We start from the raw sequence: 27,602 nt of genomic DNA on the forward strand, positions 1-27,602 counted from the left end.
AACAACGGTGAAAATTAACATATCACTCTTGTATACATACTAAAGGTATAATTAAACGAGAGTAATCACTATCCAACTACTTACAAAATAAAAAATAAAAAGAGAGACTAAGTTAAAAATTAAAGAAAATTAATTTTGTTAAAGTAAAATAACTAATAACAATGGTCAAAATTAACATATCACTCTAGTATACACACTGCGTAATAACATGTAATGTTACCCACTCCTCACATCACTCCATTTCACTCTCTTAAAAACTAAAGATATGATAATAATCTTATCCCATTGTAATATAATATTTGTCACACTAATATAAACTAATAATGTTATATTGTTACTCCCTACAAAAGACTGTGTAAATTTTGACGATTATTTTGGTATATTATGGCAATTTGAACCGCCATAACTTACGCATATGATAATTTTTAAAATTGTCATAGATCTTATTATCACAAAGTATAATATGACAATTTTCATAAATCGCCGCAACAACCCTAATTTAAAATAGTGTAAAAATGACATTTTTTATTTGAAAACATTTTTAATGTAAACATCGATATTTTGAAATGCCATTATTCGAGTTATATTACGATATTTTCAACTGCCATAATTTATTTATGGAAATTAAAAAAGTCATACTTTACATTCAAAATGTGGTAGTTTTCAAACTACCATATTATATTGTATAAAACTGTCATAAGTGCCAAAATTATATGAATTTTAAGATAATGTTAGCACTAATATTGTTTTTATTTTACTTACATTTTGCTGAATTCAGCCGTATTTAGTTAGTTTTGTAATTTTAAGCATCAAAACAAAGTTAAGGTGGAAAAACAGAGAAACTGGATTAAAATATCCAATTATGGGCAAATTGTGACTGATGTAGTTGAGCGGCAGAATTAAAGCTCAAGCCATAAAGTAAACCCATTGCAAAAGGAATCTCAAGAATTAAACATGAGATAACTTCAAGCTACTGAGATAACTTCTTTAGACAAGAGTCTTCATGGCTTAGCCTCAGGTTTAGAAGGAAACTCTCATGAGGAGGGAAGTTACATTCCAGATCTTGAGGCTTGGGCCATAAAAGGAAATCCTCATGAGGAGAAAATCTCAAGCACCCACCTTTAGAAGGATCGAGACTTTTACATCTCGAGCCCCAAAATTGCGGCTTAAGTCCTTGGAAAGATTTGGAATAAAACCTTTGCTGCTTAAGCGCCAAAGCTGGAGCCAAGCACTGCCTTGGATAATTTGTAAATGTATATCTCATGTCCTTATTTTAGGTGTGGAGTGGAGACATATTTAGTAGTGAAGACTTAAATATATAGTAGTAAAGTAGGAACACAATTTTGGAGGCTTGAGATAGACATTTTCATTGTAAATCTTATGTCTAGATGTTGCGGGGATTGCATTGCAATATTCTATGAGTAGCTGAACTCTCTTGTAAGGTTGGATGTAATCAATTCTAATTCTCTGTACTTCTACTTCTTGAATATTTATCTATATTTTCATTCAATATATTTGTGAGTTAGTTTGTGTTTGTTGTGGATGAACTAACCACTCGTCTTATTTCACTAACTTAGAGTTGAGTGAGAACTGGTTCCAAGTTGTGGTCCAGCTAATTCTCCTTCAAGTTTTAGATGCTATGAATAAATATAAGGCTCTAGTTGGTTATAAAGTCTTGATCCTTATTGAGGTGATTCATTAAAGCAGTCATCGAGAAATCATACTGAAGTTTGATGATCTTAGGCTCTAGGTGCCAGGAATGGACCTAAAGTTACATTTAAAGAACACTCATAGGATAATGAATGATTTGCGTAAGTATATAAACAAGATCAACAATGGTGCCATGGAAGAGGATGAGATGAAACTACTCATAGCCTCTACTCCACTCAATCTATATAATATATACTACCATCAATATGTTCCAAATACAAAAAAAAAACTACTAATATGCTTGCTAAATCTCTGTGGATAAGATAACCCTCATTTAGCTGTACTACAAATGACTTGGTGCACTTGCCAATAGGTCACACAACTGAACAACTCTTTTAAAACTTCATACTATGTGATGTTGGGGATTTTGGGGCTCAAGCCCTCTGTATATAAAATCTCAACCCAAGTTTGCCTTTATCAAGCGACAATTTTAAACAATCACCATATTAAAACCGCTACAATATAGACAATTTTTTGTAATGTCATAACATGTCACCATAGTGTATTTCTATTTCAAAAGGGACACCAAGTTAGGTTTCACATATTATGGTGCATTCTCTCATTCTATTTCTATATATTAATCACACATAAACTTAAATTATAATAGTTACTAGAATATAAAAATAGTTTCTTATTATTCAAAAATATTTTTAAAGAAAAATATTTACATCATAACATTAATTTTGTAAAACTTATATATAATGATAATTTGGAGAAAAGAAGAAATTTTATGGAGATGGTAATACATATAAGTTTCAAAAGAGTGATATGAAATCTACTAGACATTTGTTGTTGTGATGCAAGTCATTTGTGAAAAAATTTCATGAAAGTCAAAATCAATTAAATTGATTATGGTTTGAATTTTTTTTTTTCAAAATAAAAGGTTAAAAAAAATAGACTACTAATGTTTCATCATCCTTAGTTTTGTTTTCCTAAAGTGTTAAGGAGACAAATACTTTGTGCTTAGGATCGAGTTTTTGAAAACAAAATTTAATGACAAATACGGTAAAGATTGTAACACTCATTATGCATAAATAAAGGGTGAGATCATATGTATATAACAATTTAGTAATACTTGTTTACTTTGTTCTTTGAATTGCTATCTAAATTTAGATTTGTTTGTTACAATATGGAACTAGAAAACAATATAATTAATTCCTCTAAATTTCACAAGATAAAAATAATAGTTATGTACACAAGCAACTAACACTAGGTTGAATAAATTTTCAAACTAGGATTTGACGAAGATCTAACTCTTGGATTTGATGGAGATGGAGGTAGAGGTAGAGGATAATCTTGACACTCTGGCATGGCTTGGAAGCACCTTGGAAAATTCGATGATGAACATATTCCAACGCCATACTTGTTTGGACTAACATGGTTTGATGGACCTTTATACATTCTCCTATGGGAGGTTGAGGATCCAAGCATGTCATCATGCAAAGACTTTAACTCATGAAGTACTTGTCTCATATGGGGTCTTGTGTTTGGGTCAAGGCGAAGACAATGAATAGCTAACCTCATTGTCCTATGAGCAAATTTTGTTGGATATTTACCTTCAAGTCTAGGATCCATCAAATAATGGAAGTTTGCTTTGTTCCTAAGACGAGGCCCTAACCATTCTATCAAGTTTTGCTCCTCTGTAGGCATTGTTTGATCTATAACTCTTCTTCCTGTCAATAGTTCAAGTAGAACTAGTCCAAAGCTATAAACATTACTCTTGGAAGTAAGGAGTCCTGTGTCAGTAACACTATTAATGTTAACAACAAATGGAGTAGAAACTTGCACTATATGCAACATTGAAGCTTAAAGCATGCATACACTATTACCATGTGCAATGCATTGTGTGTATGTTTTTAGTGAAACAATAAGATCAAAAGACATAGATAAAAAGATGAGAAATTCATTGTATCCTAATAAAATTGGAGGTTTTGGTATAGTTAATCTTTGAACAAATTGTTGTGAGAGTTTTCATTAAAGAAGTCAAGTCATTTATATATTTGTCCATTTAGCAAGAAATTTGAGAAGTTATATAATTATTAAACCAAAAAGTAGTTTTAAGCACCAAACACTCTAGATTTACAATAGAGTCATGACAACTATGCAATTTTATACTTTTTGTAGATAGGTTCTTATCTTCTTCTTTTTTTTTAAGAAAAATAATTGTTGTACTTTTTATCTTAGACAAAATATCACAAGTTCATATATCTTATTACATTGATTTGATAAGTTTATTATGAAGAAAAACTAAATAGGGTCTTGAAGAGGTATTTTCTCAATGCCTGTGATTGTCTACTACACAGGAAATATCTAGTTGAATCAATCAAAGAGACTTAGTGATAACATCTGTGTAGATAGAAAATAAGAAAGGAATATAAAATTAGCAACAATAGTTTTTTTTTCAATGATCATTATCCTTTCAAATAATGCCTTATTTTAAGAAATATTTAATCTAAACTTTCTATTTGCCTTTCTTATTTTATAAATATGTAACCTTAACACCCTTCTTTGGATGTCCTTGACAGCCTCCAAAATTGAGATGTTTAAGTATACGAACCTGTCATTATATACTCTGGGGCTTCGTAGCCTTTTGATCTGACCCTTTTAGTTGTTGTATGGATTTCATGTCCCATTGAAGCATCTTTCGCAAGACTAAAGTCCCAAAGTTTTGTGTTGTAATCCTGATCCAATAAGATGATATTAAGATGTAGGTAATGGTGTAAATATGTTGAAAATTAGAATAGTAAGCCATGGAACAGTCAAGTTACCTTATCCAATAGGATATTAGAGGTCTTAAAATCTCGAAATATTAATGGTCTTGAAGTTTCCTCATGCAAAAATGACATGCCATTAGCAGCGCCAATTGCAATTTTCATCCTCATAGGCCATGTAAGGTGTACAGCTCTTGCTGATAGATGCCAATAATAACTTATGAGTCTATAATATATATCTTAACACATACAATAATCAATAACCTAAATGTTAAGCAAAATAAGTTCAAATTTTATAAAAAGCAAATATATTAAAAGTGCAAGTTATATTAAGATAAATGTGATCTAAAATAAAATTGTGAATGTTTTATTCATTGAACGAGGATAGTAAAATAAGGTAATACTATAGAGATAAAATAACTATTGGATCTACACTATCTTATATTCTGTAAATTTTTTATTAGAGTGGTAAGGATTTGGTGGGTAACTTTTTATAGTAGGGGAGATCCTCTTATGTTCTTTTTTCTTGTGAAATGACTTAGTAGAAACTCAATAAAAGTGGTTCACAATGGTAGGATTGATGCTATGATGTTATTCAAAGTTATTCCTATTCATACAAATGTTTTGTATGTGTGGATGATGTTATGGTTTCCTCTAAAGGTAGTAAAAATTCTTTGAAAAGTATTAGTGAATTGTATTAGAACTCACACATCGACTAGAGATAAGACTAATATAACATATATATATATATATATAAGTCTACTTCTTAACACAATATTAAAGTTATGAGTTATACATATCCTTGCAATGTTTATTATTTGTTGGATTTATTGTTCCACCCGTTATTGGGCTGCTACTAAACCACTCAATAATGTTTATTCTCATGCTCAATATGTATATGCCTTGACATAAGGGGGATGTGCTGGAAGTCTTACATCGACTAAATAAGGCCAATTTACAATATATAAGTGAGTTCAAACCCCACCTTACAAGTCAGTTTTGTAAGGTTGAATTAAGCTTAAATTCCACTACTTAACAAATTGGTAGAGTTTTATATCGGGTGCATCAAGTCAATGGAACAATAGATAAAAGATTTATTGGCTTCTAAGATTTCTACCTTTTGATAAACCACATATCTTCTTTCAATTATATGAAATGTTCTTTTCTATTTTCTTACTTGAGAGTTCATATTTATAGAGGTATTCCTAAAGAGAAATATTTGAAGTGACTTCTATATCAACTTGAATACTCTTTCATCTCCCAACCAGTCTTGTATCACCTTGTTCAAGTATTATTTAAAAAATTTACTTTTGACTCAACTTAATATTCTTTCACAAGTTTCTTTTCGACTTAAGCAAGTATTCTTCAAATAATAGTCACTCTTGGTTAATAACCAACTACTTTTGCTTGCTAGTTATGATAAGCAATTTGTATGAGGAGTGATCAGGCATCACTAAGTTGCTCGCTAGAGAGGGTAATCATCTATTAACGTATACAAGATTTAATAACCCTCTCTTAGAGCTTGTTAACTGAATGTTCCTCTATGAATCTTTAGTTGGCTAAAAAATTTCAATAGTGTTTTGATACTATATATGCAACGTTTTTTTTCTCCCTATTCTTCATTATGAAATATTTTATATAGATTTTGAAGAAAGTAGCCATTGTAAAATCGTTTATGATCTTTGAGTAAATTCTTTTTTTAATGTCTCTTCTTTTGTCTGATGAGCTCGATATTGAAGGATGCATTAAATGCATTCCATGTAGCAATAAATGCTCTTATCTTCTTTATATAATATTTCAATAATTGGATATGCTTGTCTCTTCTTTGGATAACATATTCTTTGCCTTGAATTTGACTGAAGCGCAATGTTGCATGAGTAGATAGTTCTTTGAGAGTTGTTGAAGAAAAATAAGCTTTTAGGTTTTGAAATGTGAAACTATACAAATACATCTCAAGGAATTTTTTTAGCAATTTTGATTGTTCATCAAATTGCATATAGTAGGTCAATATTTGTGAAAGAGCAAATTCTCTTTCAAGGTAAATGAGAAGTTATACGAGGGTGGAACATGCTTTTATAAGTTCTTGCAATTGAACATCAACCTATATTAAACCTCAAGCATTTTAAATTGAACAAATTATTTATTCAACTTAACATGTTTAAGGTTATAACCTTCTACTTTGGTAGCCTCATTCCAACTTTAGCAAAATTTTAAGAGGTTCGACTATTGTAACATAATACTTGATGAAGGGTCTATAATACCCTTTAAGTCCAAGAAAATCACACACTTGTTTAATATTTGTATGTGTTGGTCATTTCATCACTTCTTGCACCTTGGAGTCTTCCATTATCCACCTAAACACGAGACTTTGTCACATGTTGTTGAAGAGTTTGTAAAACTAACTCGAGGTGTTGTAGTTGAGAACCCTAGGCTATAAACTAAAATTTCGTTAAAGAAAACCTAGAATTTCCACTAAAACACGATGTTCATAAGGTATTAGAATGTGATTAGAGTGTTAGTGAGCTAGAGAACATTGTCAACTCCTCTAATACCCATAAAATGTTGTCTTAAACTATTTTTTGACCACACAAGAATTTGATGAGAAATGTAATTTAGAAACTAGTTGGCTCCAAAAAATTCATAAAGTAGTTTGTCTACTATTTTTATAGGAAAATAATCTTTGATAATAATAGTTTTCAAGACTCTCTAGTTAGTGCAAAATCACCACTACTTGTCCTTCTTCTTGATTAACACAAGAAAATGGACTATGACTTCTTCTTGAAAAGGGTCCTCACCACTAGATAAAAGGTTCTGGTTGATAAGATAATTGATAGTACTAACCAACTTTTCATTTTCTCTTTGTAACTATTTAGGTCTCACTTTACTAACACCTTAACTAGCTTATGTCCTTCTAGTATAATGAAATAACATGATTTCACGTCCATGGCGGAGAAAGCACTATGCTCACTCAACAATAAGGGTGAAAGGCATGAGAAATAAAATGCAAAATCTACAAAACTAATAAGATGCAATAAGATATAAAATATGATCTCTTGATTATAGGGTCTATGTAAAAGGAATTGGTAACATGCACCATGTATATAAATAATACTCTTATTGTAGGAAAAAAAAAAAAGCTTGGAATTCACTCAATTGGTAATTTATGAACCTATTTCTTAACTTGGCTTTTTCCCACACCACTAAATAAGTTTCATTACACCATGACATTGTAACTTTTGTGACATTAAAACAGTCACACTAAATAAGGGTTAGTTTATTTTAGGAGGATTCATTTTGGTTTTATTTTTTTTGTTGTTGTTTTTTATTTGTAAAATTATGATTGAATAATGAAAAAAAAAACTAAAATAGAAAATAAAATAATTATTTTAAAAGCATACAGATACTATTAAAAAACTAACATGAATAATGGATAAATAAATAAATTAAAACATACTCTTGAAAAGATGCTTCTCTAAACTTCCTTCACATACATGCTCGTACACAAGCAGCCTTTTGTCATCCTCAAGACAAAATCCTAAGAGTCTAACCAGATTTAAATGTTGGAGTTTACTAAGATAAATAATTTCTTCCTGCATATACATGAAATAGAGACAAAAAAAAAATCAAAATTTTTAATTAACAACATAAATAGTAATAAGTAATGTGAATTACAGCATTTTATATGTATAAAAAAAATAAGCAAAATTACACACTAACACATTTTCTAATTATCTTAAGATTATGCACCTATTTCTGAGTATCCAACATTACATTAACCCCTTTTAGAGGATTCACATTATTATGCACCTTTTTGGAGTTGTGAGTGTAATATGTTTAAAACAACTATAAAAAGACTTATAATATAAGAAATATCGAAGCCATGTAATTTTCTTAATAAAAAAAATGGTCAAAATAAAATAAATAGCAAAGAAAATAAAGAAATTTAGTTAGGGTTAGCATCACATACAAGCCATTCTTTTTGATCTTGAGATTCATTTAAGTTGAGTGCCTTGACTGCAATGGGAATCCCTTTTCCAGGCCTTGCTGCATAGTTCCCATATTGATTAATCCAACCCTTCAACAAAATCCCAAACCCTTCCTCGTCATGAAAATTCTCAACCTTAAAAGTTCGTGTTGCCAACATAAGATCTTGAAAACTGAACCTTCGAAGAAGCAAAGAAGCTTCAAACAGTTCTTGATCCGGAACACACAATCTTGCATGCCTGAGTACCCTTCTGTTTGATGATGAGGATCTTGGGACAATCAGTTGTTGTCTCTCAACATCATTTGTAACATGTTTTCCTGTTGATTTAATAAGCGACATAACATTTAGATGAATTAAACACAACTAAATCTAAATTTGTACATGTAAAAGAAGATCTTGAATTTCCCATTTTGCATGCATACTACACATAAAAGATGCACATTCAATTTTACTTCACAAGTAATTATGTTAACAAATATGTTCACAAAATCAATGTAGATTTTGTTTAAGAAAGAAATTGAATTTTAAGTTGGCTTTTCAAAATTACTTTTTTGTATTTATAGTGTAAGAGGAAAGATTTGTGGACATCTAATACAAATTAAAAACCAAAGATAATATAGGTAAACATGATTTTTTGAGAATGTGGAATCAAATTAAGTCTTTTAATAGTGACTATTCCAATGTATAAATCAAACAAGTCAACACAAGAATTTTAGTCAAACAAAATTGTAAGAAATATTGGTGAAAAAAAAAAAGGTAGAATTAATATATTACCATGATCAGCTTGGTTGATTTTGTTTATGGAGGAACCTTCCCCTTTGGAACTCCAAAACATGCAACCTAGGAAAATTCTCAATTTCTTCCAAAATCTTGAACCTTTTCCATTACTACTTTGAACAACATCTTTGTTTTTTCTCCCTCCTTTGGATTTTCCCCCAATTGTAGATCCAACCCTAGTACCAGAAATGCTCCCCATTTTCCCTAAAACATTCAACAAATATGAATTTCAGCAAAAAAAAGAAAAAAAATCTTAATGATGAAAACAAAGAAGAGACATGCCAGGTAATTAACAACACACTTTGCAGTAATATTGTGTGAAACTGATCTTAGTATTATTCTTCAGTGCTTAATAAGGTATGTGCATCAGAGGTAGAATGGTTAATAGAGTAACATTGTGAGCTTATTAAAAATCATCTGTGTTTGAATGTTTTATGTGGGTCTATGCTTTTTATTAATAAATAATAATAAATGTTAGGGTGGTGAAATATATTTTTGAGAGATTCCAAAAAAAAAACATCATGGAAGTTAACAAACACTAATGATAAAATTAGATTTAATATCATATATATTTTAAAAAAAATAGACAGATTAATCTCATTCGTGATTGTATAACTATGGAAAACTTGTTTTTTTTTTTTATTACAAAAGATATTAAAGGTAATGTTTTTGTGTTTAGTGTTTAACTAGACCTGATAAACAAGTTAAAAACTAACCTCATTGAATATGAGAAATGAGTATGTGCAAAGAAAAATAGTCAATAGTAATCAATGAATATTTGAGAAAGAGAACACGTTAACATGCATAAGCATTAAGATGAATAAGTTTTTGATTTTGAACTCGTAATGTATTAATTAAGGATTGATTTATAAAAGTAATTTAAGCAATTATATAATAAACTATCAATAGATTAATTTAAATATTAAATATTTTTTTGGGTGAATTAATTAAAAAAACATACGACAAAAATGACTAGTAGACAAAACGATTTATTAAAAGTATTATATGTTTCAATTGTAAGGTGATTATTCCATCATGATTTTACTTTCTTAGAAAATCTTTTGTAAATTAAGAAAATAAAGTAAATAAATATATATTAGTTTTAACTTTTATAATTTTTAAATTATCGTTTTTAAATATATATACTTTTATATTTTGAATTCAAAAATGTTTAAGTGAGGTCTACATGTAACATGTCAAAAACGACACCATTTTTCTTGTTATCAAAAGCATCTCGATTAACATAATTCATAAAACGACAAAAGAAAAATATAAGAAATGTTGAATGCATCAAAAACAGTGTTCTAAAACTATTTGAAAAATCAGATGACAGAATATACATTACTTGGCCAAGGAATGGAATGCAAGAACAGTGATGAACTGCATTATTTCAGAAGAACGATAGAACCATTTCTGATGCAAACACTCATACATTTCTCTGTCATAATAACTTCTTGGATGCAATGTGCAGAGAACTTTGAAAACCAGTGCAAAAACCATTCCACGTTTTTGTGTTCATTATTTTTGTAATATTCAAGGGATTCAGAACTCACAGGGTTTGGAGATATATCTCTAAATATTTTAAGATAAATTAAGAAACTAATAACTTAATTACTATAGTAATTGACTATAATTATCATTGACCAGGTGTTTAGTTATATGTAATTTTTCAATGATTTTAAATACTTAATATTAATTCAAAATAAATGTGGTCAAGGTTATAACAGTAATACATGTAATTTTTTAATTTAATTTAACTATTACTTCACATATTATTCTTTGGTCAATGGTCAACACCCTCCTCCTCATCATATCACAATTAACTGTTGCAGGTGTCACTAAATTTTCCTATTTGATTACATCTCTAAGTTTTTATTTTAATTGTTTATGAATTTTGTGGGGAGGTTTCCCTGCTTTTACTTGGTATACTATGTTCTTAATAAAGGAATATTGGTTCTCAGTGTTGCCTTTTTTATTTAGGTTGTTTGAATATGTATTGGTATTATTTGATGTTAATAATTTTCGCTTAAAAAATAATCAAATGGTTTTTGGAAATTTTTTACTTTGTTCCTAAACTAAAAAAACAATCAAGTACTTAAATATTACATATTTGTTTTAGTTAAATGAGCTAATTAAAAATTTTCAAAATAGTTTAGGAAGTTGCTATTTAATTTAACCAAAAGTTGGATATGTCTTTTAATTGAAAAACAATAAGAATAAGTATATTACTATATATTATGTAAAAAAAGTTTAAATATATTTTTAGTCTCCAAATATAACGCCAAATTGAAATTTGACCGTTATAAACTTTGATATATATTGTTTTCCAAACTTAATTGAATAAATAGTTTTTTTTACTCAATTACAATTTTTTGACATGTCAAATGCATTTCAGGTTGATAATTAAGTTGTTACTACCGTTTGACATATTTTTATTTCGATGTTAGTTTGAAAAAATCATTTAACAAACTCAAAAAAATTAATGTTATTGCATTTATATAATTATATAATTTTTTTTTAAAATTTAAGGACTAAAATTAACAAAATTTGAAACATAGACAAATTTTAATTTGAGGTCCAATTTTATGACTAAAATCATATTTAACCGAAAAAAAAAACTCCTTAAAAAAACTTAATTTTGAATTTATTTCCCCCTTTTTTACACCTCAATCTGATATAAGAAATGATTCTTTTTTGTCATGTCTGACCTGTTTTATTTATTTTTGTTTCTACTTCCTTTCCATATCTTCTTAATACATCTAAAGACATAAATAAATATCCCTGAGTTATTCGGTTTGATTTTTTAAACGATGGATAAGGATAATTTGTTTTATTAAACATGTTTAAATTTGATAATAAATTAATTATTAACTATCTTATGTGTCTAGTTTCCCCATTTTGTAATAAAATTTTATCAGACTTTTTTTGTTAAAAAAATTATTATTGAGTAGACGCACATTAATTGTAATAAATATTTTTAAATAATCAATGAATACATTTTTTTAATTGATATAGAGTTTATAAGAGAAGAGAAAAATGACACTTTCGCAAAGACTTTTTTTATGAGATAAGTATTTAAGCTCTTATTTATTTAATTATATATAAGGTATTTATAAAATGTGTGTGTGCTAGTTTTAGATTTTGTTAGAAAAGGATATTTGTATTTAATCTTTAGATTGCGAATAGTATATTAAGTGGTGGGTATAGTAAAAGATACTGGGCCTTGAGGTTTGGGTTGAAATAAACTTATAACTCAAAATAAAAGAAAGTGACGTTAGTAAGTGAATGAGTACTAATAGTAATCTAAAAAATTTCTGGAAAAGCAAAACTTTTGATTTTTGATTCTCTCTTATTCCATCTTTCTGCCCCTCTTACAAACTTTAGAACTTATTATTATTGTTGGCTTCCTTTATTGAACTCAACCTTAGTTAAAGTGTAGAATATCTATACATATTTTTTTTGGGTTAAATATGTTGTTGGTCCCTCAAGTTTCAGTGAAATTTAGAATTAGTCCCTCTTCAAAATTTTTGACTAATTTAATCCTTCATCTTAAAAATTGCGTGAATTTATTCCTTTTAACTAAATTTTGTTAAGTTTTATCTGACGTTTCAAGTGCATTTCATGATAGTATTTGAATTATTTACACCGTTTGACACATTTTCGCTTCAATGTTAACTCAAATAATATCACAAAATACGTTTAAAATATCAAATAAACTTAACAAAATTTGGCAAGAAGGACTAAATCTATGCATTTCTAAAGATGAACGACTAAATTGGTATAAAGTTTTGAAGAGTGACTAATTCCAAAATTCACTAAAATTTGAGGGACCAAAACATATTTAACCTTATTTTTTTTCTTTGATAATATTATTTTCATCCTTCCTTTTTTTTTTTCAATTTTTATCTCTTCCTCTAAATTTTGGAATTGTGGGTTGTGGGGGAATTTTGTGTTTGGATTTGATTGTGGTGTGTTGTAAATATTTAACACGATTAAAGGATTTTCGGAGTTCTACGCAAGAAAATCATTAAATATATATGAATTTATAGAGACAAAAAATAATTAGATAATATTTTATAAATTAAAAATTATTAATATTTAAAATTATCTTTTTTATAAATTAAAAATTATAATTTGTTTGTAAATTAAAATTTAAATTAATTTTTAACATTAGTTACTAAAGTTTTAACTACTAAAAAATTAGTGTCTAAGTTAGTTTTTAATTTTAAATTAGAGGTTAATATAGAATCAATATAGTAAGTAGCAAAAATCTTGATAACTAATGATACGTATCATTTTAGACTCTAATTCACAAATCAATTATAATTTTTTATTTATTATAGAGACATTTTACATGCCAATAATTTTTAGATTATAAAATGATATTTAACTTAGTTAATCTATTTAACTCAATTAATATAGTAACTAAATATTTATGTCTCTAAAATTAGTTGTTATTTAATGATTTTTTTTTTAGTGTTCTTTGCTTATCATCTTCAATATTAGTTTTCATGCAAAGTTATCTTTATTGCTCATGCCAATTTAAGTTTCATTGATTATTGCAAGTTGTTTGCTGTAAGGCCTTCTTTTGGTAAATCAATTCTATTTTTGTAAATTAAGAAGAATAATTAATTTTATATTGTTTGTTGTCATTCATAATCATTTTCTACACTACAAGAAAATATTTTATTAGCAATCAATTTTAGTGATAAAAAATAATTAGTTATTGTACTAACCAATTTAAATACTAATTTATAAACTAAAAATTATTGGTAACTAAAATAGTTTCTAAATCGATGCATATAGTAAATTAATCTTTAAATTAGTTACTAACATTAGTTATCAAAGTTTTAGTTATAAAAAAAATTGATCTCTAAATTTGTATATAAATTGGCCACTAATGGGACAAGTTTAGAAATCATTTTTTTTTTGTAGCTAAAATATTGATAACTAATATTAGATATCAATTTAGAGACTAATTCACTATAATGACCAATTTAAAAACTATTTTAGTTACTACTAATTTTTAGTTTATAAATTATATCTAAATTGGCTATTATAATGACTTATTATTTTTTTATCACTAATTAACTTGATCATTAATAAGATATTTTCTTGTAGTGTTACAATCTACTATAAATCAGATTAAAAAAATTGAAGATAAAAGTACATTGTGGATGACTTGATCTCTCTTTGAATACAAGAGCTTGTGTTGTGTTGGTTCTAAGTGAAATTTTTTATTTAGAGACATATAAATATAGTAGTTCCTATCAAATATGGAAATATTATAATCATTTGTAATAGAGGAAAACAAAAAGGTGAGAGAATGACTTCATACTTTAAATTAACTACAAAATGAAATTCGATAACATGATAAAAAAAATGGTTATATGCACAAGAAACTCAAGATTAGGGTTTGAAGAAAGTCCAACCCTAGACGATATAAATGGATTAAGGTTCAACACTAGGATTATGAGGAGATGGAGTCAGAGGACTTTCTTGGCCCATTGGTGAGGCCTGAAAACGCCGTGGAACATTTGGTTCCGAAGCAGTTCTGAGGCCGTACTTGTTAACACCACTACCACTGCCACCACCATGGTTGGAGGGACCAACATGGATTCTCCCAAGTGAGGTTGAAGGGATCGAAGGTGAAGTTGAAGGACCAGAATGTGTGCCATCATCACGAGCCAATAAAGACTTCAACTCACCAACCACTTCACTCATCAATGGTCTTGCACTTGGATCATGGCGAACACACTCAACGGCTAACCTCATTGCCCTATATGCATGCCTAATTGGATATTGCCCTTCAAATCTAGGGTCCATCACATAGTGAAAATTTTCTTTCCTCCTTATTCGAGGACGCAACCAATCCACCAAGTTTTTCTCTTTTGTAGGCCTCATTTGATCCACAGCTCTTCTTCCTGTCAGCATTTCAAGGAGAACCATCCCAAAGCTATAAACGTCACTCTTCGCTGTAAGGTGCCCTGTGTCAAAAACATTTTTAATCTTAACCAAACAGAAGAGAATATTCTAATTAACAAATGTAGAGTTAAATATGTTTTTTGTCCCTTAACTTTTAACGAAGATTGAAATTAATCACTCTTCGAAACTTTAGACCACTTTAGTCTCATGTCTTTATAAGTGGTGGGTCTAGTTTTTTAACCAAATTTTGTTAAGTGTATTTGACTTTTCAAACATGTTTCTCAGTTAACATTGAAACAGAAATATATCAAACGGTATAAGCAACTCAAATGCTAGCATGAAATATGTTTGAAACGTCAAATAAACTTAATAAAATTTGATTAAAAGAACTAAATCCATATATTTATAAATTTGAGGAACTAAATTAGACCAAAGTTTCGAAAAAAACCAATTTCACATTTCACTGAAAAGTTAAAGGAACAAAATCATACTTAACCCACAGATTCACCATGTTGTTCTAGTCATTCAATCAACAATACAATTTATAAGTTCATATTCTTAACAGTTGAACACAAAACAGATAAAAACGACTATTCATCTTCGAAGAGGAGTCCACACTTGAAGACTGAATTTTTTTCAAGGCTAGAAGCTATATCAGATGCATGAACCATAACATTGATGAGATTTTGAAAATATACTAACCTGTCAACACATACTCAGGGGCTATGTAACCTTCTGTTCCCATAACCTCTGTAGAGACATGATTTTTACCTCCCACTGGAGCATCTTTTGCAAACCCAAAGTCTGAAAGTTTTGCATTGAAGTCCTGTAACATGTTGATATTAAGTAAACACACTTATATTTTATGTTTAAAATTTGAATACTCATGAATGCAAAGTTAAAATTATTACCTTATCCAATAGGATATTGGATGTCTTGAAATCTCGAAAGATCACTGCCCGTGAAGCTTCCTCATGCAAAAATGTCAAACCATTAGCAGCATCCACTGCAATTTTAATCCTGATACGCCATGGAAGTCGCACATGTCCTCCTGATACATAATAATATTTCTCGTTACTTCTATTTTAAATCCTTATGTCCCAGTACCAGTCAAAAGTCTCACATTGAATAGAAAATACAAAATTAAATATTATATAAAGATGAAAATCCAAAATACCATTAGCTTAATGTTTTGGTATAAAAGTAATGTCAAAGTACTATATTTAAAAAAATGACTAAAATATTGCATTGGTCGATGTATTAGAACCTAAATTTCAATAGAGTTAAAACATACTTTGGAACAGATACTTCTCTAAGCTTCCTCGACTCATGTATTCGTACATGAGTACCCTTTTATCTTCCTCCATGCAATATCCCACCAATCTCACTAGATTCGGATGATAGAGTTCACCCAGATATTTAATTTCAGCCTGCAAAACACAGAACAGTGAAAAGATTCAATTTTTAAACTCAAAAACACAGTCAGAAGAAGTCCTTAAAAGATACAAATGGAAAGTTATAAATTAGGGTTTAGAATGATATCACATACAAGCCATTGTTTATGACCTTGAAATCCATTTGGGTTTAGAGTCTTCACTGCTACCGGAATCCTTGATTCTGATTCTGGTGTTGCTGCACAATTCCCTCTTTCATCAACCCAACCTTTGAACACAGTTCCAAAACCTCCCCTACCAAGAAAACTCCTAGTATCAAAATTCATTGTTGCAATCTGAATATCGAGAAAAGTGAACCTCCTGAGATTGGAAGAAGTTGCAATAAACTCCTGGCCTTCGTTGCTGGATGAGGGTTTCTTTGACCTTTTGCGCCGAACAATATCTTTTCTCACATTTCTTCCTGTTCATTACATAGAAAAAACAAAAAACATCAAAGAAAATTCAATCAACAACATGAAATTGTACATGAACTGGTCGCATTAACTAAATCTAATTCAATTTTGCAACATGCTCAATGTATTTTTTTTTACTAATAAAAAGCCCTTTTTTGATTTTATTAACAACTAATTCCATATACATAAGCGTATGGTATCTATGTAGAATGAGTTCTTCTTCTTTTATAAGAAAGCAATCGATCTTTTGTTTTGGTTTCTCCAAAGATCTAATGAAAAATAAAACAATTTTCAAAATTTATAATACGGATCTTTTCGTATTTTTAATTTTCTTTTTTCCTTTTCTAGATGCATATCTATTACATTTATTTCCTAATTTTAGTTTTATTTTTCTTCTCCCCAAAGGATTGTATGCCCTCAAGGATATAAAAGACTTAAAAAAATGAAAATAAACAAATGGGTCTTAATATAAAATCCCAAATCAGAATTTGTTGAAGATCTCATGTCTCATATGAGTGAAGACCTTATTTTAATAATAAACTAATTTATATGGTTTAATTAAGTTTAAATTTTCTATCTTGATATGATATTAGAGACATAAGAGTTTATCTTAGTCGACATTTAAGTCGATCTCCATCCATTATTAGGTTGTCACCGATTTCTACACTCGATTTCATATCAATTAGAGATAATACCAAATTATAATATATGAGAAGGAACAAAACTTATTTTATTGAGTCAATTTTTTAAAATTGAATTAAACTTAAACACGAATTCATATAATGGACTGATTAAACTGGATTTTGATGTAAATGGAAATAAGAAAAAGAGATTCAGAAACATAGATAAAAAAAAAGTTGAAAGATGTAATGGCATAGGAAAAAAAAATTGAGGATTTTGAGTTGTGTACACCCATATGGAGAGAGAAAAAACTAAAAGAAATAGAAATAATAATGTGAAAAATTAAATAAGGTAATAAGAAGACAACGATTGGAAAAAGGGTGAACTATGAGAAGAATGGTTCAACAAGTTACATACCTTCACCATCTTTGCTTTTGTCACCAGAAGTTCCTTTCTCTTTTGAACTCAGAAGCATGCAACCTAGAAAAATCTTCAATTTCTTCCAAAAACTTGAGCCTTCTTTAATGGCACCTTGAGCAACATCTTTGTTTTTGTTTCCTCCGTTGGATTTACCAGCACTCATGGAACCAGCTTCAGTACCACCAATGCTCCCCATACTTCAAAAAAAAAAAAACAAAAATTCACACACAAATTTTAGCACAAAATTATTAAAGATGACAAGAAAGAAGAGAAAATTCTAGGGTTTTCTGATGAATGAAAGGAAAACCTTGGAAATAGAAATGCTAGTGTCAAATTATCTTGTGATGCTTCAGAACTTAATATATGAGATGTGAAAGAAAGAAGAACAAGGAGTGTTTGTTTATATAGAACCTGTATTTAGCAATGGATGCTTAGATATTTAATATGGGTCAATGTATAAACATTTATTATTATTATTATTACCAATTAATAATATTAAATAAATAAACAAAATTATAAATGATGAATTTAATGCTGACATATTATTTCAGGGCCATTCACTACTCTCTCTTTTCTTTTTCTTTTCACAAAATTTAAAGAAATGTCTAACTGCTCTATTTTTAATCCAGTTTTAAATACGTTATTTATCTTACTTCTTTTACTTTGTTTCCTCTTTCATATTTAAACAGTTTTCAAGGCACAATAAACACGAAAATAAAGGGTATAATTGAAAATAAAATTGTGTTATATTGAAATTTTAAACATGATAAATAAAAAAGGAACAAGTTTTTGTTAAAAAAAAAATATTACAGAGGAATAGAGATAGGGGAGTTTTTCAAGTCGTTGAGTAAAAAATATCACCTGTTTTCTTTTTTTTTTTTACTATACGAATTAATGTCTAAATATTTCTCAAGATTTTATCTCGGATTAATTAGGATCGATATATTAAGTAAAATATAATAAAGAAATATTTCTGCTAAGATAAAAAAGAAGTGAGATGAACTTGTTGCAACGAATAACACTCTCTCCATTTTAAAATAACCCTTGTTTTATTTATGGTCATCAAATTGATGAATGTTTTCAAATTTAAATGAAATTTATTTATTTTTATTTGTCTCCAAATAAAATATATTAATTTTTGTAATTTGTAGTGGATAAATTTGTTGAGGAAAGTGGTGGACTCACTTTAGTAATAAAATTATTTTAATAAATCATTCATGGTTAATTTTAATCAGGATGAAAAAACTTAAATATTATTAGGGAGAATAATAAATTATGTGTGATACTAATTGGAATTTTAAGATGTTCAGAGGGTAAGATGGACAAATTATAAAGATAAAAGTAACTCTCCCACATATATTACTTTAAAGACAACATTTATTATTCAATAAAAATTACAAAATTATAAGTCTCCCACTTTATTAATGAGTCTAAAATTGTAGATTTAACGGAAGTAATAGATAAACTGTGCTCAAATGTGTTAAACAATAGTAAAGTACAATAAAAAGTCTAAAAACAACTGGTACACACTCATCAAAATTATTAAAGCTAGAGAAAAATAAATCAGAAAATTTAATAAATTATCCAAGATCATTAGGAAGACAGAAATTTCAATATTAAAGTAATTTTTAATTACAATAAATTTAAATTGAAATAAAAACCAAAAAAATGTAATAAATAATTTAATTTAGATTACACTAAACGAGAAAAATTAAATATTTTTCTCAGTTTAGATGAAAAGTATTAAACAATATTAGAGAGAGTATATGGAGAGCATTTGTTTTGACTGATTCAAGTGAAACGCTCATTTCCAAAAGAGATTTTGTGCGTTATGCATGAAAAAGTAGAAAGATGACTTCTGGCAATGGAAATAATGAATGAAACACTTAAAGGACCATAAAAATGCAATTAATGCATCTCAAATACATAAAAGAATTGTCATAAATTCAGTTTCGTAAGAGGAGGTTGAGTGGGGTGGAACATGGTTGGTAGAAGAGTGGAGAATGGGAAAATCTTTTAATCACTAAAATTTCTTTTCTTGAATATAAAACATTATATTAATTTTAAATATTTATATGGTGGGCAGAGATATAAAAAAAATCAGTACCCGTGAGTACTTGTGGATAAAATCTGTAACGAATAGAAAATTAATATTAAAAATGGATACTCGTTGGATAACGATTATGAATATTTTTTATACTCGCTTGTTAACGAAATTGATACAAATATTATAGTATATGTATCCGTAGATATCTATATTACTATACTCTATTTTAAATAAAAAAAATGATTAAAACATTAACACATTGAGTTTGAATGAGTTATGTTTTATCAATTGGTTTTAAAAAAATTTCATTTATTTTTAAATTGTCGTTCAACATTATTTAAATGGTTATTTGCACTCTTTGAAATTTATAAATGTTATGCATTATATTTTTATTGGAATTTATGATTAAATTTTGTTGTTAAATATTAAAGTTTTCTTTTTGTAAATATCCGCAAATACCGTGAATATTAAAAAAAAATGTAAGTACCCACATAACATAATGAATACCCAAACAAACATAGATATAGATACGAGACAACTATTTATCCAGCAGTTACCGTATGGAGGAGCTACTATTTGTATCCAACCCGTCCCATTTACATCCTAGCAGTGGGATGATTTTTTCTTTTTTTTTAGTTTTAAAATGTAAAATTATTTTTAAATTTTTTTTTATCAATAACAATAAATATAATAAAAAGATAATTATAATACAAATATATGAAATGAATTGTAAATGATCTAATGTACCATGTACGAGAGAATCGGCCTAACCAACTCTAAGTCGATATTATTTATTTGTAAACTTTTTAATAAATAAATATTTATATTTATTATTAGTCGATATTAATACAATTTACTTAATGTTACTTTAATTATATTTACAATTTGTGAATGATTTTTTAATAATATAAATAAATGCGATCAAGATTATAACACTAGAATATTTTTTTGAGTGAAAGTAATATTTAATCTTTCATAGACAATTACTTACTCAATATTAACACTCTCACAGTCTCCATGTTACTATACTTTCCTATGTTACTAGCATGATACCGTGCCTACGCACGGGTCTATATTTTTATTTGTATATGAATTTATTTGTGTTACATTTTAAAATTGATATAATAATTAATATATAAAAGAATAATAGTATTATATAGGGTCTATATTTTTATTTGTATATGAATTTATTTGTGTTACATTTTAAAATTGATATAATAATTAATATATAAAAGAATAATAGTGTTATATAGTTAAAATTTGTTATTGTAAACTTTGGTCCCGTATAAAATAAAAACACTAAAATTGTTAAGACTACTAATAATTATAATAACAATACTATTAATAATAAGAAAAAAAAATACCAACAAAAAATAAAATTATACTGCATTGTTAACTTTTGATTTAGAAGATAGTGTTGGCTAATAAATAGTAAAATAACACTCAATCCACCCTATTCGATAGAGTCCTATCAACATTTCATTTTTTGGTTTAAAATTTAATATAATGCATAAATTTATTTAAATTCCTAATTCATACCATACTTAAATCCTAGTACACACACATATATATATATATATATATATATATATATATATATATATATATTATATATATAAAAGATATTGTTATCAAACATTAACTCTCAATTAATTGTTTGGTACGACACACATGTTTTATGAGTTAGTTATATATTATATTAAAAATGAAATGTATATGTACTTATAATTGTTAAAATAAAATATAGGTATACTGTGAACTTTGGTATCGTGTAAAGTATTGTCCACACATGAATAATCAATTTAAAGAAAAATGGAGAAATACAAACATATTTTGAGATGATATCTCTATTAAAAAAAGTTAGAGAAGCCTGAAATTGATGTTAAAAATTTTAAACAAAAATACATGCATATGTTGTTATCAACATAGACATTGTATTTATAATAAAAGTTAAACATAATATAACAAATATGAAAGTATTATAGTAATTAATTTTGTTTTTAATATTCAATAAATAATTAATTTTGATTTTAATTTTGTTTTTAGAAGTTTCTTCACACTACGTATATCTGTAAAGGTTACTTAGAAATTTAGAACTTAAAAAAGACAAACAATTTTAAGGATATATGTATATAAACAATAATTAATACTTTAGAGAATATATAAAAGGTAAAAGTTATTTTTATTACAATTATAAAATATAGTTTTAATTTAAAAGAAAACTTATCACCTTTTTCTGCGAACTATTTAAAATAATTAGTAATCTGATCTTTTGTGATTCAGATTTATTTTTGAAAAACTTATATAAAACATTCTAAAATAAAATTATAATTGTCTTTTTAATGTAAATCAAAAATGAGTTTTTCATGAAAAATAAATAACTAAAATAAACCGAACACTTAATTTTGCTGACAAACAATAACTTACGAAATTCATTTACATTTAAGAATATGAACGCACATGAACGTTGTTTTTACTATCGAAATCTGAAACTTATGAAGCTTTATGTATTTGCTTCATGGCAATTTCTAATATTTCTTGCTCCATCTTTATTTTATTCTTGATGTATTTTACTCTTTCTATAAATGTAATCACAAAAACCACGTCAGTGAGGCTAAATGAATCACTTAAGAAAATTATATCTTCCTTGCTCAATATTCTAATGTCTTCTACCTTTTAGAAAAACAGCGGGAAAATATTTAGTATTGTCAAATTAAGTCATATCATGGTTTATAATAAGTAATTCTGAAATCTACAATTCAATTTCTTCAACAATAAAAAAAGAGAATAGGGACAGGAATATAAATGGAAGCTATAGTTTTCTCTCATCCAATTCTTCAAATGTATACCATTTCTTTAACAAATTCATTCATTTTCACTCAATACAATGCATACAAACGCCAACAAATTAGGGAAAGGGATAGAGAGTATTGTTCAAAAAAACTTTCAACTACCACAACAAATGGCAAATTACAGAGGAGGATGGACGCATGTTGTAGACTGTAACACTTCTGAAGCACTTTTGTACACAGGGTAACTTCTCTATTCATTCAAATCAATCCATCGGATCCTCTTGGAAAACCTAAATTTCCTAATTCAGCTTCTCTTATTTAGAATGATGGAAATCATTCGCGTGAAGTTTGGTTCTGCTTGATCAAGGCATAGGCATCACTATATATAGCCACCACGTTAGAGAAGACAGCCAAGACTATCATAACAATAGATAAAATCTTGTCTAATCTAGTTGCAATGTTGTAGCAATCCTTGCACGGTTAAAATGATGGTTGGAAATACATTAAACAGGTATCAACATAGGCCAAAATCAAATTCTTAGCATGAATATATAGAAAGAATCAATAAGGGAGACTTACAACAATTAGAAGACTTTCTTCAATCTCTATTAGTACTCCTTGAACATTTCCATTCTGTAAAGATTACATGCTTGGATAACCAAAACAATGGTGAATGCAATGTTAACCATCAAGTTTTCAACTACCAGAACAATCTATTGATCAAGAAAAAAGGAACTGAAAACATATTTATAAATAAAAGAACATGTTGTGTTTGGAATTGAAATAGCAGGATTCTCATGGGCTTATTCATATATTTGATTCGACAATAGTTGCACCAAAGTGAAAATTGTTGGCTATTTAACTCCATATGATTTCATCTAGCATGTAGGTGACTGTTTTAAATAAAGAGAAATATTTAAAAATGAAAGAAAAAAAATCAGTAATATGCAGGACACAATGTTAGATAAAAGTCAATAAAAAGAAGTTAGGAAGAAAGGTTGTAACCTTTATAAAATGAGATACTCATGGAAAATGGCCTTTTTTCCATATCATTGGTAGCCTGAGAAAATAGTAAGGTAAAACAGGGAGAGAAGTTATGGAACCCTCCCAAACTGTTCATAAAAAAATTATGATTAAACAACACTATATTTTTATCAATAGACAACACTATATTAGAAATAAAATAGTAAAAATGATAAAAGTCCACCTTTGGAACTCTTTGTGATTTCATGCAAGACCTTCTCCTTATCAAGCAATAACTTTTGCAGTTTTGGAATATTGTCCTCAAGTTTTGGTATCAAATCAGTGGATTGCCCTTTTTCATAAGGGCTTCAATTTTGGATGAATCCTGACATACAAAGTAGAAACAAAAGAATTATATGTCTCGTTGCAATGAACTATGACTTGCTTCTCTACCTTTTCTAGTTTATCCTCTAGCTTTTTTATCTTCTGACTTATGTGCTTAAAATCTTTCTAGTAGTTAACATCATGCCTTTCAAACTCCTTGAACTCTTCCTTACACTTCCTCATATCATTGTCTAACTCCTGAAAATGAAAGAAGTTAATAATGACAAGATTACCACCTCAAAAGCTTATTATTAAGAATTAATGCACAACAATATAACTATGAAAACTGATTCAATTACAAAATCCATGTCATTCAAACGTTTTGTCTTTTCGTATAGTTGTTGTGCTTAGTTTCAAGCTCTTTGAGAGTTTGTTTACTTTCTTCATTTTATCCCTAAAATATGATATCACGAAGTCCTTCATGAGAGAAGAATACAAATTCAACAATATGATATCTACATAAATTACTCTAATTTTAGTTGCAGTTAAGGCATGGAAAAAATCAAAGTTGCATTTAAGGAAAAAAGTTGCAGTAATTTTAGCTGATAACTCATCACAAAAAGTGAAGCCAAGGTTAAACAATGTATGTACTTCATTGAAAGACACAAAGTTCCTCACATTCTCCAACAAAAAAAATACCTTGGCTAGAAATAATCAACAAATGATAAGAAACGCAAATATCATCTCATATTGGACTTTACTCCATCTGCTCTAGCTAAACCTATTCATCCCAGAGAAACCCTGGAGCAAAGACAACACATTATTGAAAAATTACCCAATAATATATTCATTAGCAAAATAAATAAAAAAGCCAACAGCTAGGGAGACCTTCATGGAGGACCCCATCAATGAAATCAACTTGTCTAAGCATTGGTAAACTATTTCTTTCCTTCTCATCAAGCTTTGCAACCAATTTTGTGGCCTCAATAAGGATCAAGCTTCTATAAGACAACAATAAAGATCAATTAATAATTGAAGCATTAATTTAAAAAGATTAAGTTAAACTATCTAAATGAATCATGCCTTCAACATATGCATGAGGAAGCTGCTTACTATATAGACCCACATGTGGATGTTGTCATCCTTTGGAATCCATGCATATCCTATATGTCACCAACAACATTTCACAAAAAAAAAAAGAGCTTAAATCAGTTTGAAAGAATTAGCAACATTTTACTTTGACATCCCCTTTGTCAACAACACTACAAAAGTTCAGAAAAAGAAAAAAATGAGAAGCATTTGAAGCATAAAAAAAAGACTAAAACTAAAATCTTTTTTAATCTTTTTTTGCAAACCACCTTAAATCCTTGCCTCCAAGCCTTGTTTCTCCAAACCTGAAAAATTCAAAACCAAAAGTTCTCAAAAAATTAACCCAAAATTTCTTTAAAGATTTAACCTTTCTTCAACTTTCTTTAAAAGGGAATCAACAGAACACAAAAATTTTAGCTCATAACGTGATAGAACTTGGAATGTTGGATAAGTGGAGGATAAGGAACCTGCAATGTTGGCTAAAATGAAAACTTGAAGTACTTCCCATTCCAGTTTTAGTACTGTAAATATTACGAAACAAAAAATTAAACCACAAAATAAATATAAAATATAAAAGATTAAAAAAAGTACTTTTGCTTGATCGGAGCCGGAACCATTGAATACCAAAATAAAAAGTTTATACATTCAATCCTGCACCATAAAAACTTCAGTTAATAAACAATCCCGTAAAACCATAAGTTTAAGAAGAATGGAAAGTCTAAAAATTGAAACTATAAAGAATAAAAAAATAAAAAAAGATGTTACCTTTCTTTCAACCCACAATATTAATCCATAAAACTGAATTTTCAAGAACACCATATATGTGGATCATTGCATGCACTAATCTGGAGTACCCAGACAACGCTTTCAAAACAGAAACACTAAAAGAAGGGTGTGGTTAGTTCTGAGAAAAAAGTGGGTTGATAAAAAAGGGTGTGTTTTAGGGTTAGGAAGGGAGAAAGAAGAAGGGGGAAGATGGTCTGAGGAGATTTGGCAGCAAAAGGACGAACAATTTAAGAAAAAAAAATTATGAATTTTTTTGAATGTCGTGAGCGGGAGAAATTGAGAGAAGAAAGAATGGAGACAGAAATCTGAAAAGTAAGGTCAAAGGGGATTTTACAGAAAAACCAACGATGGGACAGGTGTCATTCGTTTAAATTGGGTTATTTGAGTAAAATCTAAAAGTGTTACTGAACCACCAGTGCAAATCACGGGCCATTTTTGGAAAAAGTTAAACTGACCAAAAAACCAAATAAATGAACAAGTGTCAACAATTAAATAAGGGTATTTGGGTATTTTCCAGAGGAGTTTGTTTTCATATATTTTAGATTGCTTATGTCTCAGTTTACATTTTTAACGATTAAATTATGAAGGGACTTTGTTATAAATTTACTTATGAAGGGACTTTGTTATAAATTTACTTTGTTCAAAGTATTATACTATTTTATTAAACATAAATATGAAGATGTAAAATCTTTAATTAGTTATTGGCATGCTTCATTCCATTGATTCTTTTCCAATACAATTGAAACTTAATTTTTTATTTTCATAATTATTAAATTATAATTTGTTAAGAAATAAATTTTAAGTCTACCTCAACCTTATAAAATTAGTTACTTTGTAGGGTGAGATTTGACATTGGGAGGGGCATGGCCCCAAAGATTTTTGATTTTTTTAAAAATTATATACATTTTCAAATTTTTTATTTTTTTAAAATTTTTAAATTATAGGTAGTATATTTTATAAACGGATAAAAATTAAATTATTTGTCTTTTTATTTCTTTTATAAAATATAACCAATTAATGTTAATAGATAATAAAACATAAAATTAAATATATAAAGAATAAAAATATTTAGGTTTAATTAATCTTTTAGTCACTATTTTCATCTAAAAATGTCAAGTTGGTCATCATGTTTTTTCTAGTCTCAATTTGATCTCGACTTTTGAAAAATTGATGTAATTTGGTCATTTTGGTTAAATTTATTAAAGCTGATCAACTTTTCATCAAGATTGATAGTGAGATTATGTTAATTACACCAACAAAACAAATTATCTTTGTTTACAATTTTAATGAAAAAACATTGATATGTTTCAAAAAGGTATAATTACTGATTTGGTACCCAAACTTTTTGGTTAAGTTCAATTTGGTACTCATACTTTTTGTTTGTTCAATTTAGTACCCCAATTATCTAGAGAGATTCAATTTGATCCTCTCCGTTAAGTTAGAGTTAACACCGTGTCTGTACAGGACACGTGTCAAGCCATGAAATTTTTATTTTATTTTTTTAAATATTTTTTTAAAAATTTATTATTTTTTTCAAACACTTTAAAAATTGTCACGTGTTAGTTTATCATCGTGCCACGTGGCAGCTTACAATCATGACACGTGG

General features: G+C 28.0%; 3 protein-coding genes and 1 long non-coding RNA gene across 4 annotated transcripts; all 4 read right to left on the reverse strand.

The window, feature by feature from the left end:
• Window positions 1-2,919: 2,919 nt before the first annotated feature.
• Window positions 2,920-8,017, reverse strand: LOC114182052 (probable serine/threonine-protein kinase PIX7). The gene is made up of 4 exons (XM_028068795.1): window positions 7,872-8,017; window positions 4,479-4,614; window positions 4,268-4,391; window positions 2,920-3,446 (listed from the first exon to the last, which is right to left on the reverse strand). Exons 1-4 carry the CDS (start codon window positions 8,015-8,017, stop codon window positions 2,920-2,922), a joined length of 933 nt encoding a protein of 310 aa, XP_027924596.1.
• Window positions 8,018-8,364: 347 nt separating this feature from the next.
• Window positions 8,365-9,382, reverse strand: LOC114182053 (probable serine/threonine-protein kinase PIX7). Its single transcript, XM_028068796.1, has 2 exons — window positions 9,181-9,382; window positions 8,365-8,723 (listed from the first exon to the last, which is right to left on the reverse strand). The coding sequence occupies exons 1-2, from the start codon at window positions 9,380-9,382 to the stop codon at window positions 8,365-8,367; spliced, it is 561 nt and encodes a 186-aa protein (XP_027924597.1).
• A 5,198-nt stretch (window positions 9,383-14,580) lies between these two features.
• Window positions 14,581-18,173, reverse strand: LOC114182560 (probable serine/threonine-protein kinase PBL11). Its single transcript, XM_028069448.1, has 6 exons — window positions 17,993-18,173; window positions 16,658-16,962; window positions 16,403-16,538; window positions 16,020-16,159; window positions 15,811-15,934; window positions 14,581-15,170 (listed from the first exon to the last, which is right to left on the reverse strand). Exons 1-6 carry the CDS (start codon window positions 18,156-18,158, stop codon window positions 14,635-14,637), a joined length of 1,407 nt encoding a protein of 468 aa, XP_027925249.1. The 5' UTR covers window positions 18,159-18,173; the 3' UTR covers window positions 14,581-14,634.
• A 6,866-nt stretch (window positions 18,174-25,039) lies between these two features.
• On the reverse strand, window positions 25,040-25,499 carry LOC114181436. The gene is made up of 3 exons (XR_003603819.1): window positions 25,480-25,499; window positions 25,235-25,284; window positions 25,040-25,122 (listed from the first exon to the last, which is right to left on the reverse strand). It is a non-coding gene; the product is annotated as an uncharacterized LOC114181436 (long non-coding RNA).
• Window positions 25,500-27,602: the final 2,103 nt, after the last annotated feature.

The sequence above is a fragment of the Vigna unguiculata genome, chromosome 4 (assembly GCF_004118075.2).
Source record: "Vigna unguiculata cultivar IT97K-499-35 chromosome 4, ASM411807v1, whole genome shotgun sequence".
In the NCBI taxonomy this organism is placed as follows: domain Eukaryota; kingdom Viridiplantae; phylum Streptophyta; class Magnoliopsida; order Fabales; family Fabaceae; genus Vigna; species Vigna unguiculata.

Excerpts from the sequence above, each read along its gene's own strand:
- LOC114182052 (XM_028068795.1), bottom strand. The coding sequence starts at position 8,017 with ATGCAGGAAGAAATTATTTATCTTAGTAAACTCCAACATTTAAATCTG. Across the intron at positions 4,615-7,871 it reads AAGCATCTTTTCAAGAGTAT|AGCTGTACACCTTACATGGC; the intron begins GTTTTAATTTAT and ends TCTATCAGCAAG. Across the intron at positions 4,392-4,478 it reads CTAATATCCTATTGGATAAG|GATTACAACACAAAACTTTG; the intron begins GTAACTTGACTG and ends TTATTGGATCAG.
- LOC114182053 (XM_028068796.1), bottom strand. The coding sequence starts at position 9,382 with ATGGGGAGCATTTCTGGTACTAGGGTTGGATCTACAATTGGGGGAAAA. Across the intron at positions 8,724-9,180 it reads AATCAACCAAGCTGATCATG|GAAAACATGTTACAAATGAT; the intron begins GTAATATATTAA and ends TTAAATCAACAG.
- LOC114182560 (XM_028069448.1), bottom strand. The coding sequence starts at position 18,158 with ATGAGTGCTGGTAAATCCAACGGAGGAAACAAAAACAAAGATGTTGCT. Across the intron at positions 15,935-16,019 it reads CCAATATCCTATTGGATAAG|GACTTCAATGCAAAACTTTC; the intron begins GTAATAATTTTA and ends AACATGTTACAG. Across the intron at positions 15,171-15,810 it reads CCCTGAGTATGTGTTGACAG|GGCACCTTACAGCGAAGAGT; the intron begins GTTAGTATATTT and ends TTTTTGACACAG.